At 41.3% G+C, this 16768-nt stretch overlaps 1 protein-coding gene across 1 annotated transcript in view; it reads left to right on the top strand.

Annotated features, from left to right (window-relative positions):
- The window catches only part of actn3b (actinin alpha 3b), a 28462-nt gene that overhangs the window by 10081 nt on the left and 1613 nt on the right, over window positions 1-16768 (top strand). The window contains exons 2-20 of the mRNA XM_055060176.1: window positions 7835-7949; window positions 8126-8245; window positions 9222-9308; window positions 9506-9593; window positions 9791-9869; window positions 10356-10437; window positions 10840-10925; window positions 11120-11212; window positions 12032-12262; window positions 12411-12558; window positions 12641-12791; window positions 13314-13422; window positions 13522-13662; window positions 14519-14701; window positions 15198-15332; window positions 15639-15818; window positions 15914-16060; window positions 16152-16217; window positions 16323-16481. Of these exons, the coding sequence (XP_054916151.1) occupies window positions 7835-7949; window positions 8126-8245; window positions 9222-9308; window positions 9506-9593; window positions 9791-9869; window positions 10356-10437; window positions 10840-10925; window positions 11120-11212; window positions 12032-12262; window positions 12411-12558; window positions 12641-12791; window positions 13314-13422; window positions 13522-13662; window positions 14519-14701; window positions 15198-15332; window positions 15639-15818; window positions 15914-16060; window positions 16152-16217; window positions 16323-16481 (2400 nt within the window). The remainder of the gene's footprint in view (window positions 1-7834; window positions 7950-8125; window positions 8246-9221; window positions 9309-9505; window positions 9594-9790; window positions 9870-10355; window positions 10438-10839; window positions 10926-11119; window positions 11213-12031; window positions 12263-12410; window positions 12559-12640; window positions 12792-13313; window positions 13423-13521; window positions 13663-14518; window positions 14702-15197; window positions 15333-15638; window positions 15819-15913; window positions 16061-16151; window positions 16218-16322; window positions 16482-16768) is intronic.

The raw sequence follows: 16768 nt of genomic DNA, 5'->3' as shown, positions 1-16768 counted from the left end.
AGAATATGAGTTTAATTTTAGTAATTTGATGATGGCAAATTATTTAGTCCTGGTTTTCCACTTTTTTTTTTCCTTCATAAATTTCAAGTTGCTCTTTAAAAATAGTTGCATGAACCCCAAAGGTGTAATCTATTCATAGTGAAGAAGAAATACTGTTTCCTAAATCCATGAATTAAATGCGATGGTAATTTCAAGAAAAAATAGAAGCGAGTTCAAGAGAAAGGATGTGTATCCCAAAATGTTTTTTATTGCATCCGAGTTTAGAGATCCAGGTCTCTCTGTAGATATGGTGAAGAAGGTGTGAAGGTAAAGCCACAGAAAGGAAGAGAGGTCAGATAGGATCCCTGCATTCTGGGACCTCCTGTTGTTCTCCTGTTGAAACGCAGAATGAGCTCCGGGTTTCAACCTGCGGCTTCCGAGGGAGCTCTCGCACAACAAAGTGACGTCACTTTGCACAAATTCATGACGAGGAGTTTTTTAGAAATGATTTTTCTAATCATTCTTTCCCAAACGTCACTACAAGGTCATTGTAATTTAAAAAAAAGAAACAATTTAAAATTTAATAGAAAAATGTAGCGTCTGTTCTGACTGAAATCAAGCTTTTCTTTCTTTTCTTTTTTTGAAGCTCAAATGTGAAGAAGTATTGAATTATTATTTTAGCAGATCATTCTATTTCCTGTTTTTATATGCATTTAAAGATTAAATGGCTTTTTTTGGCTTCATAGGTTTTTATGTCTGAATTCAGAGAATCAAACATACTAAAATATGTAAACTAAATATATTTTAGTGTCTTCAGAAAATCAATTGAACAGATCTATTTCAATCTATTTCTACAACTGTTTCATTTACTCCAGCTTGCTAAAATATTCAAACCACTCATAATTACACAAAGACTGAACTCAAGGAATCGTCCCCGACTAAAGCACTTGTATTGCTATGAAACAAAAAGTATTCACAGTATAAGTCATCAAAAATAAAGTTTTTATTGGCGACATGCTGGAAATGCACTGTTTTTAATAGCGAAGATCCAAAAAAACTAATTGGCACCATATAAATTAAAGACAACAACTAAGAAGGAATAACAGAAAATAATGAGGTGCTTTGCAGCCTCTCTTCAGTTGCTAAGCTGCAGGTTTAATCGTTTTATTTGATTAAAATTTTATTATAATCTGTATATGATTATAATCGCCACTACTGGACACATGTACTGAACTATAAACCAAACTATTTCCTAATGACGCCGTAAATTGTGATGCATACAAGTGGTGACGCCCGTAGAAAATGTTTTGAATTTGCATGATGTTTTGCCGTGAATAAATCTGCACAGACTGCGTACTGCGAGCCATTACTGCGAGTTCACGTGAGCAGGCCTTGAGAGCAGCATGCATAGCTAGTGTTTGTGTGAGTGTTGAAGATGGCTCGGCAGGATTTCTGAACAGGTGTTTGACTAAGGTAGCTGGAGACCACAAGGTCAGCCATGAAGGAAAACTATTCTTACGCTGGTACAGGGTCATAAATACTCGACTTATTATAAATAAATTACATATGCTTGAAATACTGGCTGCAAGTGCTTTTATATATGTGCGTTAGTCTGTGAAAGTAGAATCATGTAGAGTTATTGGCTCTTTTTTTATACAGACCATAAATTTCTAATGGAAAAGTTTACTTTCACTTGCTGTTCTAATTTATTCTGCTCCATTTACTGCAAAGGTTTTGATTCTAGTTGGTTTAATTTACAACAACAACAACAAAAAATCTCTTTCTGTCCAATGTGTCCCAGTTGTTCCCTTTTTAAAACATGTTCCTGATTTTACTGGTATAAGAGCCTTAGCAGTGACTTTTTTTTGGTTGTTTTTCACCCTGAGGATGTAAATGTCCTGGCTCTTTAATCAATTGAGCATAAAGCTATACATCTTTACTGATAGCTAAAAGTGAACGCTGCAGACGGGCCTCTGTTTAATGCAGTTGTTTTTAAACCAGAGCAACATTAAACCAACAATCGTCTTTACTTAGATCAACCGGCTCAGACCGAAGGTGTTAATTAGTGAATACATTGACGGTGGACACTTAAAGACCTCATTGTCTGTTTACATTAAAAATTTAATTATCTATCTGATTAGCACAAGTTTAGTGGAGTTATTTTACTGTCAATGTAAATTTGGACCTGTAATCGCAAATATCCCATTGATTTATCTGGGGTAAGACTCTGGTCTCGTCAGATCAGTCACAGACAGACACACACACGTACACACACACACTGAGTCAGCACTGTGCGTCTAAAGGGAATGATCAGTTAAGAAGAGACAGACTGTTGCTTTACATACGCCTTCCCTGTTACTGGGTTAATATTAGGAAAGGTGTTAGACATATCCTCACTGTTTGGTAAGATGCATTGCCAAAATGTTTTTACTTCCAAATCACTTTAAAAAAAAATCAATCACACCTCACATTAAAATGTTTTTGCAACTTACACTTTAACACACTATGATCAATGCTATTGTTCCATACTTCCTCCCTTAAACGTTGCTAAATTGAGTAGCTTGTAGAGCTTTACCACGTTGAATACTCAAACAACTCCAATCAGAAAGTCAAGCTAGTTGACTTAAGCTAGCTCAGCTTTATTTGTAGGACATTGCACTGTTAACGTCTGAAACTCGTAAAACTCCTACATCTTCCTTAGTCTACAGCTATGACGTCTTCCAGCAGCTCGCCAGCTGTGTCATCCCTTTGATAGGCAGGCGAGCGAGCGACATCATCAAGAGCATGAAGCCTGTTCTGATGTGAAAGAGGAGGTTAGGTGTTGGTGTCAGCTGTATTGAGGGTCAGGAGTCCTGATCTTTCTTTGGGCGGCGGGGGATGCTGTAGTTATGTGAGGCATTCAGCCGAGCCATCATGACCTCATTTTACAAGACTGACCTGCAAAAAAAAAACAGGGTAAGCTAAGTCAGACCGACAGGTGTGGATGAACAGGAAGGAAGTGAAGACAAGACGAAGCAGTGGCTTCTTGCTGGTGAACAACCGCAACTAAGACAACAAGGCCGGAAAATGTCAAAGACGTAAAACTGCAAGATTGATCCCTTCAATGTCAGAGAAGTAGAAGCTGGGTGTTTGTTGGTCAACTCTTTTTGCTTTGTAAGAATACAGAGATTATGTTTAAACTCAATTTTCATTTCAAGAGTAATTAACACTTTACTCCAATGAAGTCAGTGAAAAGTCGACCCTTTTATCATTCCTTTGTTTTTCTTCCCCTCCCAACAGAAATCTTATCCGATATTATCAAATCCATTCCTTCCTTTCCCCCTGCGTCGCCTTCTTGACCTTCCTCCCCCTCTTCCTCTGTCTTGTACTTTTACAGGTCACCTCAGGAATCCTGCCTTCTCAGCTGTCCAATGGTGTCCCATGCCAACCCAATTTAGCCTCTGCCGCCTCCGCCTCTTCTTGTACCTCCTTGTTGCTCCTTTAGCTCCTCAGCCTCCTTCCTCAAACACCGCCTCATCTTTTGGCGAGGGATGGGTACGGGGATCTGTGGGCTGGATTAGTGGCCTGTCTAAATTTGGTCATGCATGACAAACGAGCCCAGCACCTGCTGGTTGGACAGGCGGGTTCTCCTCCTCCTCCTGAGAGACCCTTACATCAAATTACACTGGAGCCTGGGAATTCCTGTCAGTCTGCACACTAAAAGTCTCTTTAACCTTTAAAATGAAAAAATAAACAAATTGGGAAAGATGTACGTCATTGTTCAAACCTAAAAAGATATTTCTTATACTGCTGGAATAAGTCAAAACTATCTAAAAAAAAAATTGACTTACTACATACTGTATGAAAATACAATCAACAGACAATAATTTGGTCTTTAATCCAAAGAGTTTATTCTAATCAATGCAGCAAGAAGGTCTTACTGGTTTTTATATGTCGACAATCAAATTGTGTCCAACAAATTCATTTGACAGAAATCATGGGATTTTCATAATTTTTCTTATCTTATAAGTATTTCTTAAATTTGATTTAGTTTCAATTAAAAAAAAGACTGTACTTCATCACAATGACATATCTGACTTGCATTTTAGTGCCATTCAAAGATGCTTATGGATAAAATAAATGACTTTTAACAAATTGCGCCACATCTTAAAGATTCTACAATTACACTAGAGACTTTGGATAGGACTTTGAACATTCAGCCCAAGATGGTCAGGAGATCATTAATGATGAGGAAAAAGAAAATAATGCCACAAAAGTCGCTTATGCTTTCCCAACCCAGTAGTGCATTAACTTCACACCCTGCATCCCAATAACATTATTCATGACACGGTTTTGATGTTTTGCTCAAATGAGCGCTTTCAGATGTTTAGTTGTTTAGCCTGTACAATTAAAAATGTTTGACTCACAAATCAGAACAACGCTGCCAGTAATTCTGTCAGCTCTTCAGTTCATCAAAATAAAATAAAAAACAACCAAAAAGAAGCTTTTCTTCCTGCACTGAGAAATGTTCTTTAACCTCCTGATCTGTTGTCGTCTTCCATCCCGTCACTTTGATCTGTCACCGCGAATATATCTTTTTTTAACTTTCCCATGCGCCCTCTCTCAATGAAGACGCCAATGTCGCCCAAGCAGAGAAATGAGGCTACAAACATAAGCCCAAACACCATGTAGCGACGCTTGGTTTTTTTGATTTCTGCATTTCCCCACAAACCCTGTTTGAGCTCTAATTAATACACGCCGTGCGGCTCACTCCACCCACACATTCATTTCTTGTTAGGCATTCGGCTCTTGCACTTATTCTGCTTCTACTCCCCCGCATTCTCCAAACACTGCCAAAATTTCAGCTCTACAGTAAAAAAAAAAGCCCCAACACATCCACAGTCTCCTGAATTTGAACTTGCATATCCTGTTTGCAGATTTAAGCTAAACACCATGAAAGCCTCTTAGAAAAGCCATTTAGCGAGTGATTGAATGGTCTAATGGAACCAGTATGTGCATGATTTCATGCAATTAGGCAGTTTTCAGACAACTCAGGAACATCACTACATCCTGCTCAGATAATGAACTAATAAGTTGGAAATGTAGAATTACAAAGACACAACTTCTGCTTATTGCTAAACACAACACAAAGGGCAGAAAATAGCTAGGTACTTATTTTTAGACTAACATTTCTGATTAGGTTTCTCCTCATTTTCAACTTTTTCACTGTTGACAGAAACTAGAGACACCATCACATTAAATAAAGCCTCAGATCGTGTATTATAAGCCTGGCGGGCCACCAGGCTTTACTTGTGTCCCCACAAGGATTAGCATTTCTTTTTTAAGTCTTTTTAAAATGTTTGCATTTTTTAAGACTTTATAGTTGGTGTTCAGGTATTAATCTTCTAATAACACATAATTATCAAGTGATATTTTCAAATTTAAATATTTTTAACTCAAAAACACCAATGGGCTGCAGGATGAATGACTAACCCTGAGACCCTAGCCCTACCCTAACAACCACCAGGTTCAGCAAGTTTTCTGGGAGAAACCTTGCAGATTATGCTTTAGTAAATAGACTCTTTGCCAAAATTCACACTTTAAGTACTCTCTGTCGATTGTAATTTAAGGCTTAAGTCGATCCATTAAGCCAGAATTATTCTTATCTAATGACTGCGTTGCTTTGAGGGAAAGATTCCCAACATAGCGTGAAGCTAACCAGAGAAAGATTATCCCTTTGTCAGTTTTTTCTTTGCGGCTTGCCTCCTTATGTTGGGATGCTTTTCTGCAACTTTAGGTGAGAGATGAAGGACAATTACAGGTAAAAGATAAAGGACATGTATTTTTTTCCCCCTTATGTATTTATAATGAAATAATTGCCTGAAAATACTCATAGTGTCGACAACACCTGCATAGTGGAACTGAAAGTGGCTATACTTTGGCTGTCATGATCTAATACACGTGTCAAACTCAAGGCTCGAGGGCCAAATCTGGCCCGCTGTAGCTTTTCACGTGGCCCTCTAGGCTCAAAATTACATCAATAAGACCTTCCAGTTTTTCACAAATCTGGAAAATTCTCACAAAATCAACAGATTCTCCACATTTTTTCTGTACATTTTCTCAAAATTGGTCAGACATGAAGTTTAAGTGACAGCTGCCTCAGCCTCACTTGATGTCAAGTTATAGTGCGTAACTGATACAGCAAGTAACAAAAAGTTATATTTAACACATGAGAGCAAATATAAAAATTGGCACCACAAAATCTGTAATGTAATTTAAAAAGAAACAACACTAAAACAATTACAAAATCTTGGAGGAATATCTATTCATTGATCATTTAACAGTTTATTTAGTTTTATCAATACATTCTGGCACAACTGGCCTTTTAAAAACAGAGATTTTTGATGTGGCCCAAAATGAAAATTACTTTGACAGCCCTGGTCTAAAAAAAATGATGTGTTTGAAATTGCATCAAGCTCGTACAGGAGGTCGGGCTTCCTGAAATGTTCTTCAAAAACTAGCAACAAAAAACACATGCAAAAAATTGTTGCTCATTGTGTTGCGAGAGTTTTAAGTGAACAACTTAAACGCTCTGAAAGCCGTGGGAAGTGTTTGTAGATGCTTTCTTTTCTTTGACATTCTTGAGAAAAAGTTTGTGAAATTAAGCTTCAGCTAGAGCCAGAGCGTTCAGCTCAATGTTTTTTTGTTGTTGTTTTTTTTAAATAAGGTGTCCGCACATCCTTAAAAAGTCCCAAGTTCGTAACTTTATTAAAAGCATTCACCTTACATTTTGTGGTCACTTTTTAATCTTGTACATATCCTTGTTTCAGAGGATGTCTTCGTTACATTCTGTGACTTGAGGCGGTTGAAGCTAACACTAGCTGCTAACATGACCTTACTAGCTAACTTGCTAGCTTTTTGCCTATCCGGGCTAAAGGGCTTAACACACAGGGAGCGACGACTCACGGCGACAGGTGAAAGTTGAAACAAGCACACCGGAGTCGTTAGCATCAACAGTGCTAAAAGTTGGATGTTCGTAAACATCAACGTTTACGAGCACAAACTTTCCGGTTAATGTCAGTGAGAGGCAACGATGCATGTCGATTCTTTTAAGCGGAAATTTATCACCAGTTGGCCGGAGGACATTAGTTTTCACTTCACTTCTGTTTTCACCAACTCTTAAAAGGCTGGATGCATTCTGTGCAAAAACAACAAAAAACAAAAAACCCTTCAAGGTTGGCACCATGGGAGGGAATATCCAGTGGGAGGATGAGAATAACAAAGACGCTGCCAAGAGCCACAGACAGGCAGCAGACATTTCGATATTTTTGTTATGCGTGATTGTGATGCAGCAGTGATACCCAAACCATCTCCTATGTTTCTGGTTTTAGTCTTCAATTTCATTCAAGGCCGAGTTAAAAGGTTCAATTTGATGTGTAGAAACCCTGTAAAAGGACGCAGAGTAGTTAAGAAAAAACTCAACTTGAGGCTGGATGAAAACCGATATGTGAGTCAACATGAGCTGTCAGAGACGTCAAAGTGTGTTTTCCCTTCCACTGACTGCGAGGCCTCAAACAGCCTCGCTCAGCAGTTTTTCAGCCTGGTTTGAAAAGATTCACACGCAGCTGCTGTGTGAATGTTTTGATTTGTTTTTCTTTTACATGCTGCTTCTAGACTGCTAATGTGTGTGTGTGTGTGGTGTGTGTGTGTGTGTGTGTGTGTGTGTGTGTGTGTGTGTGTGTGTGTGTGTGTGTGTGTGTGTGTGTGTGTGTGTGTGTGTGTGAGAGAGAGAGAGAAAGAGAGAGAGAGAGCACAGGCTATACAGTTGCATGGGCAACACCATTACCTTTTGCCTTACCATGTGTCTCCCTTTCAGACCTTCACAGCTTGGTGCAACTCCCACTTGAGGAAAGCTGGAACACAGATCGAGAACATTGAGGAGGATTTCAGAAATGGCCTCAAACTCATGCTGCTGCTGGAGGTCATTTCAGGTACGCCTCGTTAAAACCAGCTCGTCCCTTGAGCCTGATTCCTGGCGTTGTATTTGGAATGGCGCCCCAACCGTCTGTCTGCATTGTTCTTACAGAACAGAAAATAATCAAAATCTGATTCAGAATCACTTCTATATTGTTGTAAATTATCGGCATGTCTTATATTTGTCTTTCAGGCGAAAGGCTGCCCAAACCCGACAAAGGAAAGATGCGTTTCCACAAGATTGCCAATGTTAACAAAGCTCTGGACTTCATCTGCAGCAAGGGGGTCAAACTGGTGTCTATTGGTGCAGAGGGTGAGGGTCCCATGTCAGGGTTGTTGTTCCTATGACCCACCTTTAGCCCACCTTTGTAAATCTACTCAAACAAATGGGATTTCAATTGATTAGGGACTGAAATATGTTATAGGGATGTAAATATTGTCTAGTAGTTTGTATAGGAAAAGAGCAAGTTGCATTAGAGCATAAGTTAAAAAAAATAACACTTTAATGCATTTAGACTGAAGCGGTTACTTTAGAGTTGTGGCGATGTCAACATTGACACCTGATTGCGGATTATTGACATTTAGATCAGACAGGCGTTTCTCTTTAAAAACTATAAACAAAACTGAAAACTTGATGGATTAATTTGAATGCAACTGTGTTAAGAATAATATGTTTGTAGCAAAAGGAAGCGCTGATTTATTTATTTTTTTTAAACATCAGACTGATGTTTCTCACTGTGTCACTGAAATCTCAAAGATCCATAAAATAATCCAGTTTGTGGGATGGATAACCGTAGAAACAAAAGGCAATATAAGTAAGAGTTTGGATGTCTTTTACGGGAGGTACATTATAGCTCTTTTTTTGTTCTGTTTGCACATTTTCAAATGTAGAAATGCACATACCACTGGAATATAACTTCAAGTTCTTTCAAAATGCATAGCAGACAACATGCTATATATGATAATGTTTGAATGCTCAAAAAGATAAAACCAAGAAAAAAAGCTTCCCCTGAATGAAAAACCCAGTTTCTCTCTAGAAGTTTCTTTCACCAGTTTCGATTTCTAATTGTTAACATTTCACTGATGTTAAACAAAGTTGAAAGTAGTTTTCCCCCCAGTTACGACTTCCAGACCGAAGAGTGTTCTTGTCAGCCAATCATGGCGTGTTCAATTGGCTTTTTAGGTTCTGACCAGCGGATCATTGATCCAGGCTGGTCGAGCGTAAAATTGACCGTGAAGGGTCTCTTTCTCAAAGTCTCTGTGTTTTCTCCTTTGCTCTGTCTGGACAGAAATTGTTGACGGTAACGTGAAGATGACCCTTGGTATGATCTGGACCATCATCCTGCGCTTCGCCATCCAGGACATCTCTGTGGAAGGTGTGTGTGTGTGTTTACAGAAAACGTTCAATTCACAAACACACACCTGCTGTTTGAGATACATGCCACATAAACAAGGCAACGTGTTAGAAAAAACAACCGATTTATTTTAAACAGTAACTCCTGGTTCTTAAGCATTTCTGTACTTCTGTTCCTACTCTGACTTTTTGATCATTTCTCTCCTTCCATTATTTCAGAGACCTCCGCTAAAGAAGGTCTGCTGCTCTGGTGCCAGAGGAAGACTGCCCCCTACAGGAATGTCAATGTGCAGAACTTCCACATCAGGTTAGACCGCACCGCCCCCCAGTGTCACAAACGGGCTACTGCACTCTTAACATCTCGCATCTCTTACTCCTGTTTTGTCGTCTTTTGGGAGTTTTGGGACATTTTTGCATCATTTTTTTAATGTACAGCTCTGCTCTGTCTCTTTTTGACCTGCTCTACTGTCTGGGTTGTTTTCTTTCTCTTCCTTTGACTCTCAGCTGGAAAGATGGCCTGGCGCTGTGTGCCCTCATCCACAGACACAGACCTGACCTCATTGACTACTCCAAACTGAGAAAGGTGCTCCTTCTTTTCCTCCCTCTGCCTCCATTTTTTCTTTCCTACAATCATTTCTTCCCTCTGTTCTTCGGTTCCCTGCTTCCTTCCATTCCTCTGTTCTGTCTCCTTTTGTTTCCTTCCTTCTGTTTCAGTGTCAATCTTCTACATTTTCAACTTCACTAGTAAATAGAATATAAAATCTGACATATATGCTTATGTGCTAAAAATGCACAAAGCCTAGATGAAAAACAGAGGCGTAGGCAAACTGTGGATTTGTTGACCTTCCAATGATAAAATGATCAGATTATATTGAATCACTGCTTCATTATAATCACATATTTTGAGTTTTACCAAATTTCATTTATTCTTTCTTTTTTTTTGTATCTTTCCACATAAATCTCAATTAGAGCTTGCACCATGTTTCAAGGAGACATGTTTTTAGCTTGGATGGCTAAACAGATTCATTAAATGTTATTTAATTAACATTTAATAACTACCTTCCTTCAGGATGACCCCATCGGTAACCTGAACACGGCCTTTGAAGTGGCCGAGAAGTTCCTGGACATCCCCAAGATGCTCGACGCCGAAGGTGAGGCTGCGATGGAGAGACCGACCGAACTGAGAGTGAACATATTTACCATGGCAGTCTGGTATCGTCGATATGGGTTTAAACATACGGTGACGTTTCCCAGAAGGAAGGACTTCTGCTGTAATCCCGAGCAATCAGCCTCAAATAACCAGAAAACGATTAGCAGTGTTTGTTAAATCAGAGGATTCGTTCTGAGAATCAGGGAAGCATGTAAACAAACTTCACTTTATCCACTCGGCTCTCATTTTAGGTCAATTGGATTAGGCCGTTTGTCTGGGGGAAAAAACATTTAAAATGAATTGAGTTGGACCTAATGAGATGTTTTTCAAATAATATTGCGTTTTCTGGAAAGCTGTGTTATTTTTAATCTCTCTTTTTTTTTTCCCCCTTCATCTCCGTTAGATATCGTGAACACACCCAAACCTGACGAGAAGGCCATCATGACCTACGTGTCCTGCTTCTATCACGCCTTCGCCGGAGCCGAGCAGGTCAGATTTGTGATTTCACTTTTCACATCGTTGCTGATAGTACGATCAAAAGTATGCATACTCACTCCTAAACTGAATGAAACCACTTAGGCACTCATCTGAGGGACCTCAACCGATGAAACCGAAAGCGAAGTCCAGTATTTTGGTTTTTATTTATTGAAGCGTATACGTGTGTCGATGCGTTTCACCCCCAGGCTGAGACGGCTGCTAACCGCATCTGCAAGGTGCTGGCTGTCAACCAGGAGAACGAGAAACTGATGGAGGAGTATGAGAAGCTGGCCAGCGAGGTGAGAAACTCCTGCAACCAACTCAGAAGAAAAGGTTTTTTCTTTTACCAAAGTATTCGTGTTTTAAGTGCTCAAAGCTGATCGATGCGATGGTGACAGATTTTTAAAAGTAATCCATTGATCAGAATTTTGAGTTCAATTTACTGCTGATAGTAACATAATGTGTGTAAGCAAAAAACAAAATCTATCACTTTAAGTGACAAATTTACACCTAGGGTGGTTTTTATAGAGGCTTGTATTCAGGATTAACGCAGCTGTAGCATCAACAAGCCGTCAGTTATATAGATCTCTAAAATACATCCGTACTGAAGAGTGTTACAGCGAGTCAGTAGCTCATTGTAAAGAGATTGAGCTAAAAAAGTCCAGCTTTCAGCAGCAGAATTATTTTCATCTTCTCAATTTGTCCTTGTTACAAAAACAAAGTCCTTTCGTCCTCAAAACTTTTTTATTTTTCCCCCTGGCAGACATCTGACATCATTTCATTTTACTTGACTGGACAAACTGGATTAGCTTTTATAAAAACAGATTAAATACATTTAAAATTAGATCAGCAGATAATGACAGTGTACCTCTGTATTCCTAAATTAATTTGGAAAGAGATTTTTTATTTTTAAAGCCCTGTGCCAGAGGTCAACTTTAACAAAGGTTTTACGGCGGAAACAAAAAGCACAAGTTCACACGGCGAGAGAAACCCAGGCAGAAGAGTATTTTTCTAAGCGGCAGTTTAATTCAATCTCCAAACCACGCACCAGCACGCACGGCAGAGACGAGAACAAAACAGGCTTGCTGCGTAACAGACATGATCCATGCTGTGTCCAGCTGCTGGAGTGGATCCGCCGCACCATCCCCTGGCTGGAGAACCGCGTGGCGGAGCAGACCATGCGCGCCATGCAGCAGAAACTGGAGGATTTCCGCGACTACCGCCGGGTGCACAAGCCGCCGCGCGTGCAGGAGAAATGTCAGCTGGAGATCAACTTCAACACTCTGCAGACCAAGCTGAGGCTCAGCAACAGGCCCGCCTTCATGCCCTCTGAGGGCAAGATGGTGTCGGTGAGGACGGACGCAACGCCTTTCACTGTTTTCAAGGCCTTTTAGTTTAAATGTATACTCACTAGTGCCGTAATGGTCCTTGCAAGTGCACAAAACAGAACACAGTTCACAATCTGAGATGTATTGAAAACGTGTCCCTCTCCTCCAGGACATCGCCAACGCCTGGAAAGGCCTGGAGCAGGTGGAGAAGGGCTACGAGGAGTGGCTGCTGACCGAGATCCGCCGCCTGGAGAGACTGGACCACCTGGCCGAGAAGTTCAAGCAGAAGTGTGGGATGCATGAAGCCTGGACTGCAGGTAGGAATGACAGGAAAACAACAGAAACCCACGCCGACTCCCCGACCCGCCGGTGTTGAAGACTTTGCTAACTGCGTTTCAGGTAAGGAGGAGCTCCTGTCTCAGAAGGACTACGAGTCGGCTTCTCTGATGGAGATCAGAGCCTTGATGAGGAAGCACGAGGCCTTTGAGAGCGACCTGGCCGCTCACCAGGACAGAGTGGAGCAGATCGCCGCCATCGCCCAGGAGCTGAAGTAAGACGCCGCAACGTCCCAACAGGATTCTGCTGCTAACGTTAGCAGAATCGTCCCGCAGGAGGGACAGAGGCGTGAATAGCCGTGAGACGTTGGGAAGGATGGAGAGAAGTGTAGTTATGCTTTCCAGAGAAACCTCTGAATGTTTCCTTGTATTCCTGAAACAATCTCTGAACTTATAGACAGTGTTTGAGATGGATAACAACATGGCCGATGACAATAGGTGTGAACAGTCACAGTTGGGGTGCTGTGGTGGCGCAGCGGCAAAACACAACCCAAGTATGGAGGCCTTAGTCCTCGTGGTTTGATTCCTGCCGTAGAGACATTTGCCGCATGTCTTCCCTTCTTTCCTATTGGACTACTTTCAAATAAAGGCCACTAGAACCAAAAAAATAAGATCAGATCCACTTATTTTCAGGAAGTGGTAAAACTGCAGTGCATGACGCTAGATTTCTCTTTTCAAACACGAATCACACTATCATGTCTGCAGTCAGCTAAACTTACTGATGCGGTCTCATTCAGTGAGCTGGACTACCATGATGCTGCTTCGGTGAACGCTCGCTGCCAGGGGATCTGTGACCAGTGGGACAACCTGGGGACCCTGACCCAGAAGAGGAGGGACGCCCTGGAGGTAAATGAAAAACAAACAAACATATAGAGATCAACTCAGGTTGCAAGTTATCTTCTTACTTAGTTGTTTTCGAAAACCGTTGCGCTTGTGTGAGTGCAGCGTGTGGAGAAGCTGTGGGAGACCATCGACCAGCTGTACCTGGAGTTTGCAAAGAGGGCAGCTCCCTTCAACAACTGGATGGACGGAGCCATGGAGGACCTGCAGGACATGTTCATCGTCCACAGCATCGAGGAGATCCAGGTGCTCACGTCCAACTGGACTTTTCCAAATGCTGTCCAGTTAGAAATACAAACGTTACGACATTTGAAAAAAAGCAGTGGATGTCTTTTGAAGTGAAAGGAAAATTGGGTTTATTTTTATTTCTTCACTTGCATGGACTTGTTTGCCACCTTAAACAACATGTTCAAGTTTGCAAAAAAATATTCACCTGTTAATAGAACAATCTTAAAATGTCTTAAATTCATGTGTTTGTCTTCAAATTTAAGATTACATTTTTAATGTCATTAAGACATCTTGATGTCTTAAAATTTAAGACATTTTAAGAACAAACCAGGCTTGTTGCAACTGAGCTTATTTGTTGCCTATATAAAATAAAATACATTTTTGCAAAATATTTTAGTCACAGCTCTCATATTTTGTTGTGACTATTTCAGATAATTAATTTTACATAGTTTATTTCCATTGCAGGACTTTTCTCTCAAGCAAATGTTTGTATTTCTTATTTGCATGTAAATTTTCAATAATAATACATATTGTCCCGTTTTAAAAATAATAATACATATTGTCCCGTTTTAAAACACAAACTTGAACAAGATGCAGCAAAACATCTTCATTCTCTTCTGTGGCTCAAAGTGGTTGAGGCTAGCGCTAACTAGCTGCTAATCCAGCTAGTTAGCTTCTTTGCATCCATTTTCTATGAAAGTATCACCAGTTGATTGGATGATGATGTAGGTGTTTCAAGGTTGTGCATTTCACTAAAAATAGGATAAAAAAATGACAATCTAGCTTCTCTAAATGAGAAACATTGATTCTTACTTCCCAAGAATGTTTGCGTGAACATTAGCCGTTTTCTTCGCCTCTTCTTCCTGCTCTCCAGAGTCTGATCACTGCTCATGACCAGTTCAAAGCCACTCTGCCCGAGGCCGACAAGGAGCGCATGGCCACCGTCGGCATCCACAACGAGATCCTGAAGATCGCCCAGACCTACGGCATCAAGCTGTCCGGAATCAACCCGTACACCAACCTGAGCCAGCAGGACATCAACACCAAGTGGGAAACTGTGAGTCAGAGCCGACGTTTCCCCAGAACCAGAGTCTCGCCCAGTAAAGAATGGACTACTAACGGGGAGGATAACCGCTTTAAGGCGCATTGTGCAAACGGGAAACGTGAGCCAATGCTGGATCTCCGTGCGCTGCATTTGGTCATCCAGCTATAAATAAGTGGTACATACCAAGCCAGGGGTCAGAAATAGAAGCTGTAAGTTTAGATTGGACTGATGCAGAACGCCACAGCATGTAAAACTGTCAGGGGAAATGAGAAGAACCACACTGGACAATCTGTCAGGTCTGGCGGAGGGAAACGCGCTGCAGGCCATCTGCGACAAGAAACCAGAAAAGATGCTTATTTCCTTTACATAAATTAGAGTTTATTTAATCAATCACCTTCCGAGTTTTATAATCAGCCGATTGATTTCACATTTAGAAATGTTGGTGAAAATGATCAATATGCCTACTTTTAAATGATGTTACATTCTAAAACTAAATTTTCTTATGCAGGTGAAGCACCTTGTACCCCTCAGAGACCAAATGCTGCAGGAGGAGGTGGCAAGACAGCAGGCCAACGAGAGGCTGAGGCGCCAGTTTGCTGCCCAGGCCAACATCATTGGACCCTGGATTCAAACCAAGATGGAGGTACAGCAAAAACAAGCTGTGTACAGTGCAGTCGGTCCAACCTGAAAACTAATGTCTTAATGGAGAAAAACAGTTTGGATTGATTTTTATGTTCAAATTTCTATCATCCACCTGTAGCTCAAAGGTGAAATTTAAGGTTTTAGGGATTTTCTCCACTGTCACATGTGTAATAGACCAATGAAACGCCTCAGTATCATGATGCAAACACAGAAGGTGACAGCGTTCTCAGCATCCTTCACCTCCTTGACTCATCCAAACACTTTTTTGGTCACTGGACGTTGCTGTCACTGTTCTCCACTCGTGCAGGAGATCAGCCACGTGTCTGTGGACATCGCCGGCTCCCTGGAGGAACAGATGAACAGCCTGAAGCAGTACGAACAGAACATCATCAACTACAAGTCCAACATCGACAAGCTGGAGGGAGACCACCAGCTGAGCCAGGAGTCGCTCATCTTCGACAACAAGCACACCAACTACACCATGGAGGTCCGACGACAACAGCCGTGACTTCATTCACCCTCCTCTCCGTTTGGGCTCTACGTCTGCCGTGCCAATGTTCTCTCCCTTTCTCTCCGTCACAGCACGTCCGTGTGGGCTGGGAGCAGCTGCTCACCACCATCGCCAGAACCATCAACGAGGTGGAGAACCAGATCCTGACCCGCGACGCCAAGGGCATCAGCCAGGAGCAGCTCAACGAGTTCAGGGCCTCCTTCAACCACTTCGACAGGGTGAGGCGGCCCACTCTGGGAACATCCTCCTCTCTGTGTGGAGCCGGATCTCAGCTTTGAGTGGCTCAACAGTTCTGATCTTTGTCTGCAGAAGAGAAACGGCATGATGGACCCAGACGACTTCCGTGCTTGCCTCATCTCCATGGGTTACGATCTGGTCAGTGCAACCAGTCCAACCACAGACGGACCTTTATGGGCCTCCAGACTTGTTCAGTCAGATACTAAGGCTCGTCGTTGAAGTCCTCCGTGTTTTCACCGACAGGGTGAGGTTGAATTTGCCCGCATCATGACCCTGGTGGACCCGAACAACACCGGCGTGGTGACCTTCCAGGCCTTCATCGACTTCATGACCCGAGAGACAGCAGAGACCGACACCGCGGAACAGGTCATGGCTTCCTTCAAGATCCTGGCTTCAGACAAGGTAAACTGAGGTCACTGTATGAATACAATGAGAAACCAGTCACTCTCTTTACTAGATGGGGAAACGCCGCCATCTGGTGGTCTTACAAAGTCCTACATGAGTTGATTAAAAAAATGACTTAATATCTGGGAAAGTGAAAACTTTTTTACGTGTTTTGGCCTTTCATCCATACAAAAATGTAATTTAAATTAAATTTTATTTCCCTTTGGGATTTAAAATCTGTTTTTGAATTTGAAAACTCTGTTCAATCTTCCTAAAAAACTGTTTTCATGTGTACATGAGAAAAG

Source organism: Poeciliopsis prolifica, unplaced genomic scaffold (genome assembly GCF_027474105.1).
Source record: "Poeciliopsis prolifica strain line A6 unplaced genomic scaffold, Auburn_PproV2 SCAFFOLD058, whole genome shotgun sequence".
In the NCBI taxonomy this organism is placed as follows: domain Eukaryota; kingdom Metazoa; phylum Chordata; class Actinopteri; order Cyprinodontiformes; family Poeciliidae; genus Poeciliopsis; species Poeciliopsis prolifica.
Note: the sequence above shows the minus strand (reverse complement) of the source record. Positions and strands in the feature narration are given on the sequence as shown.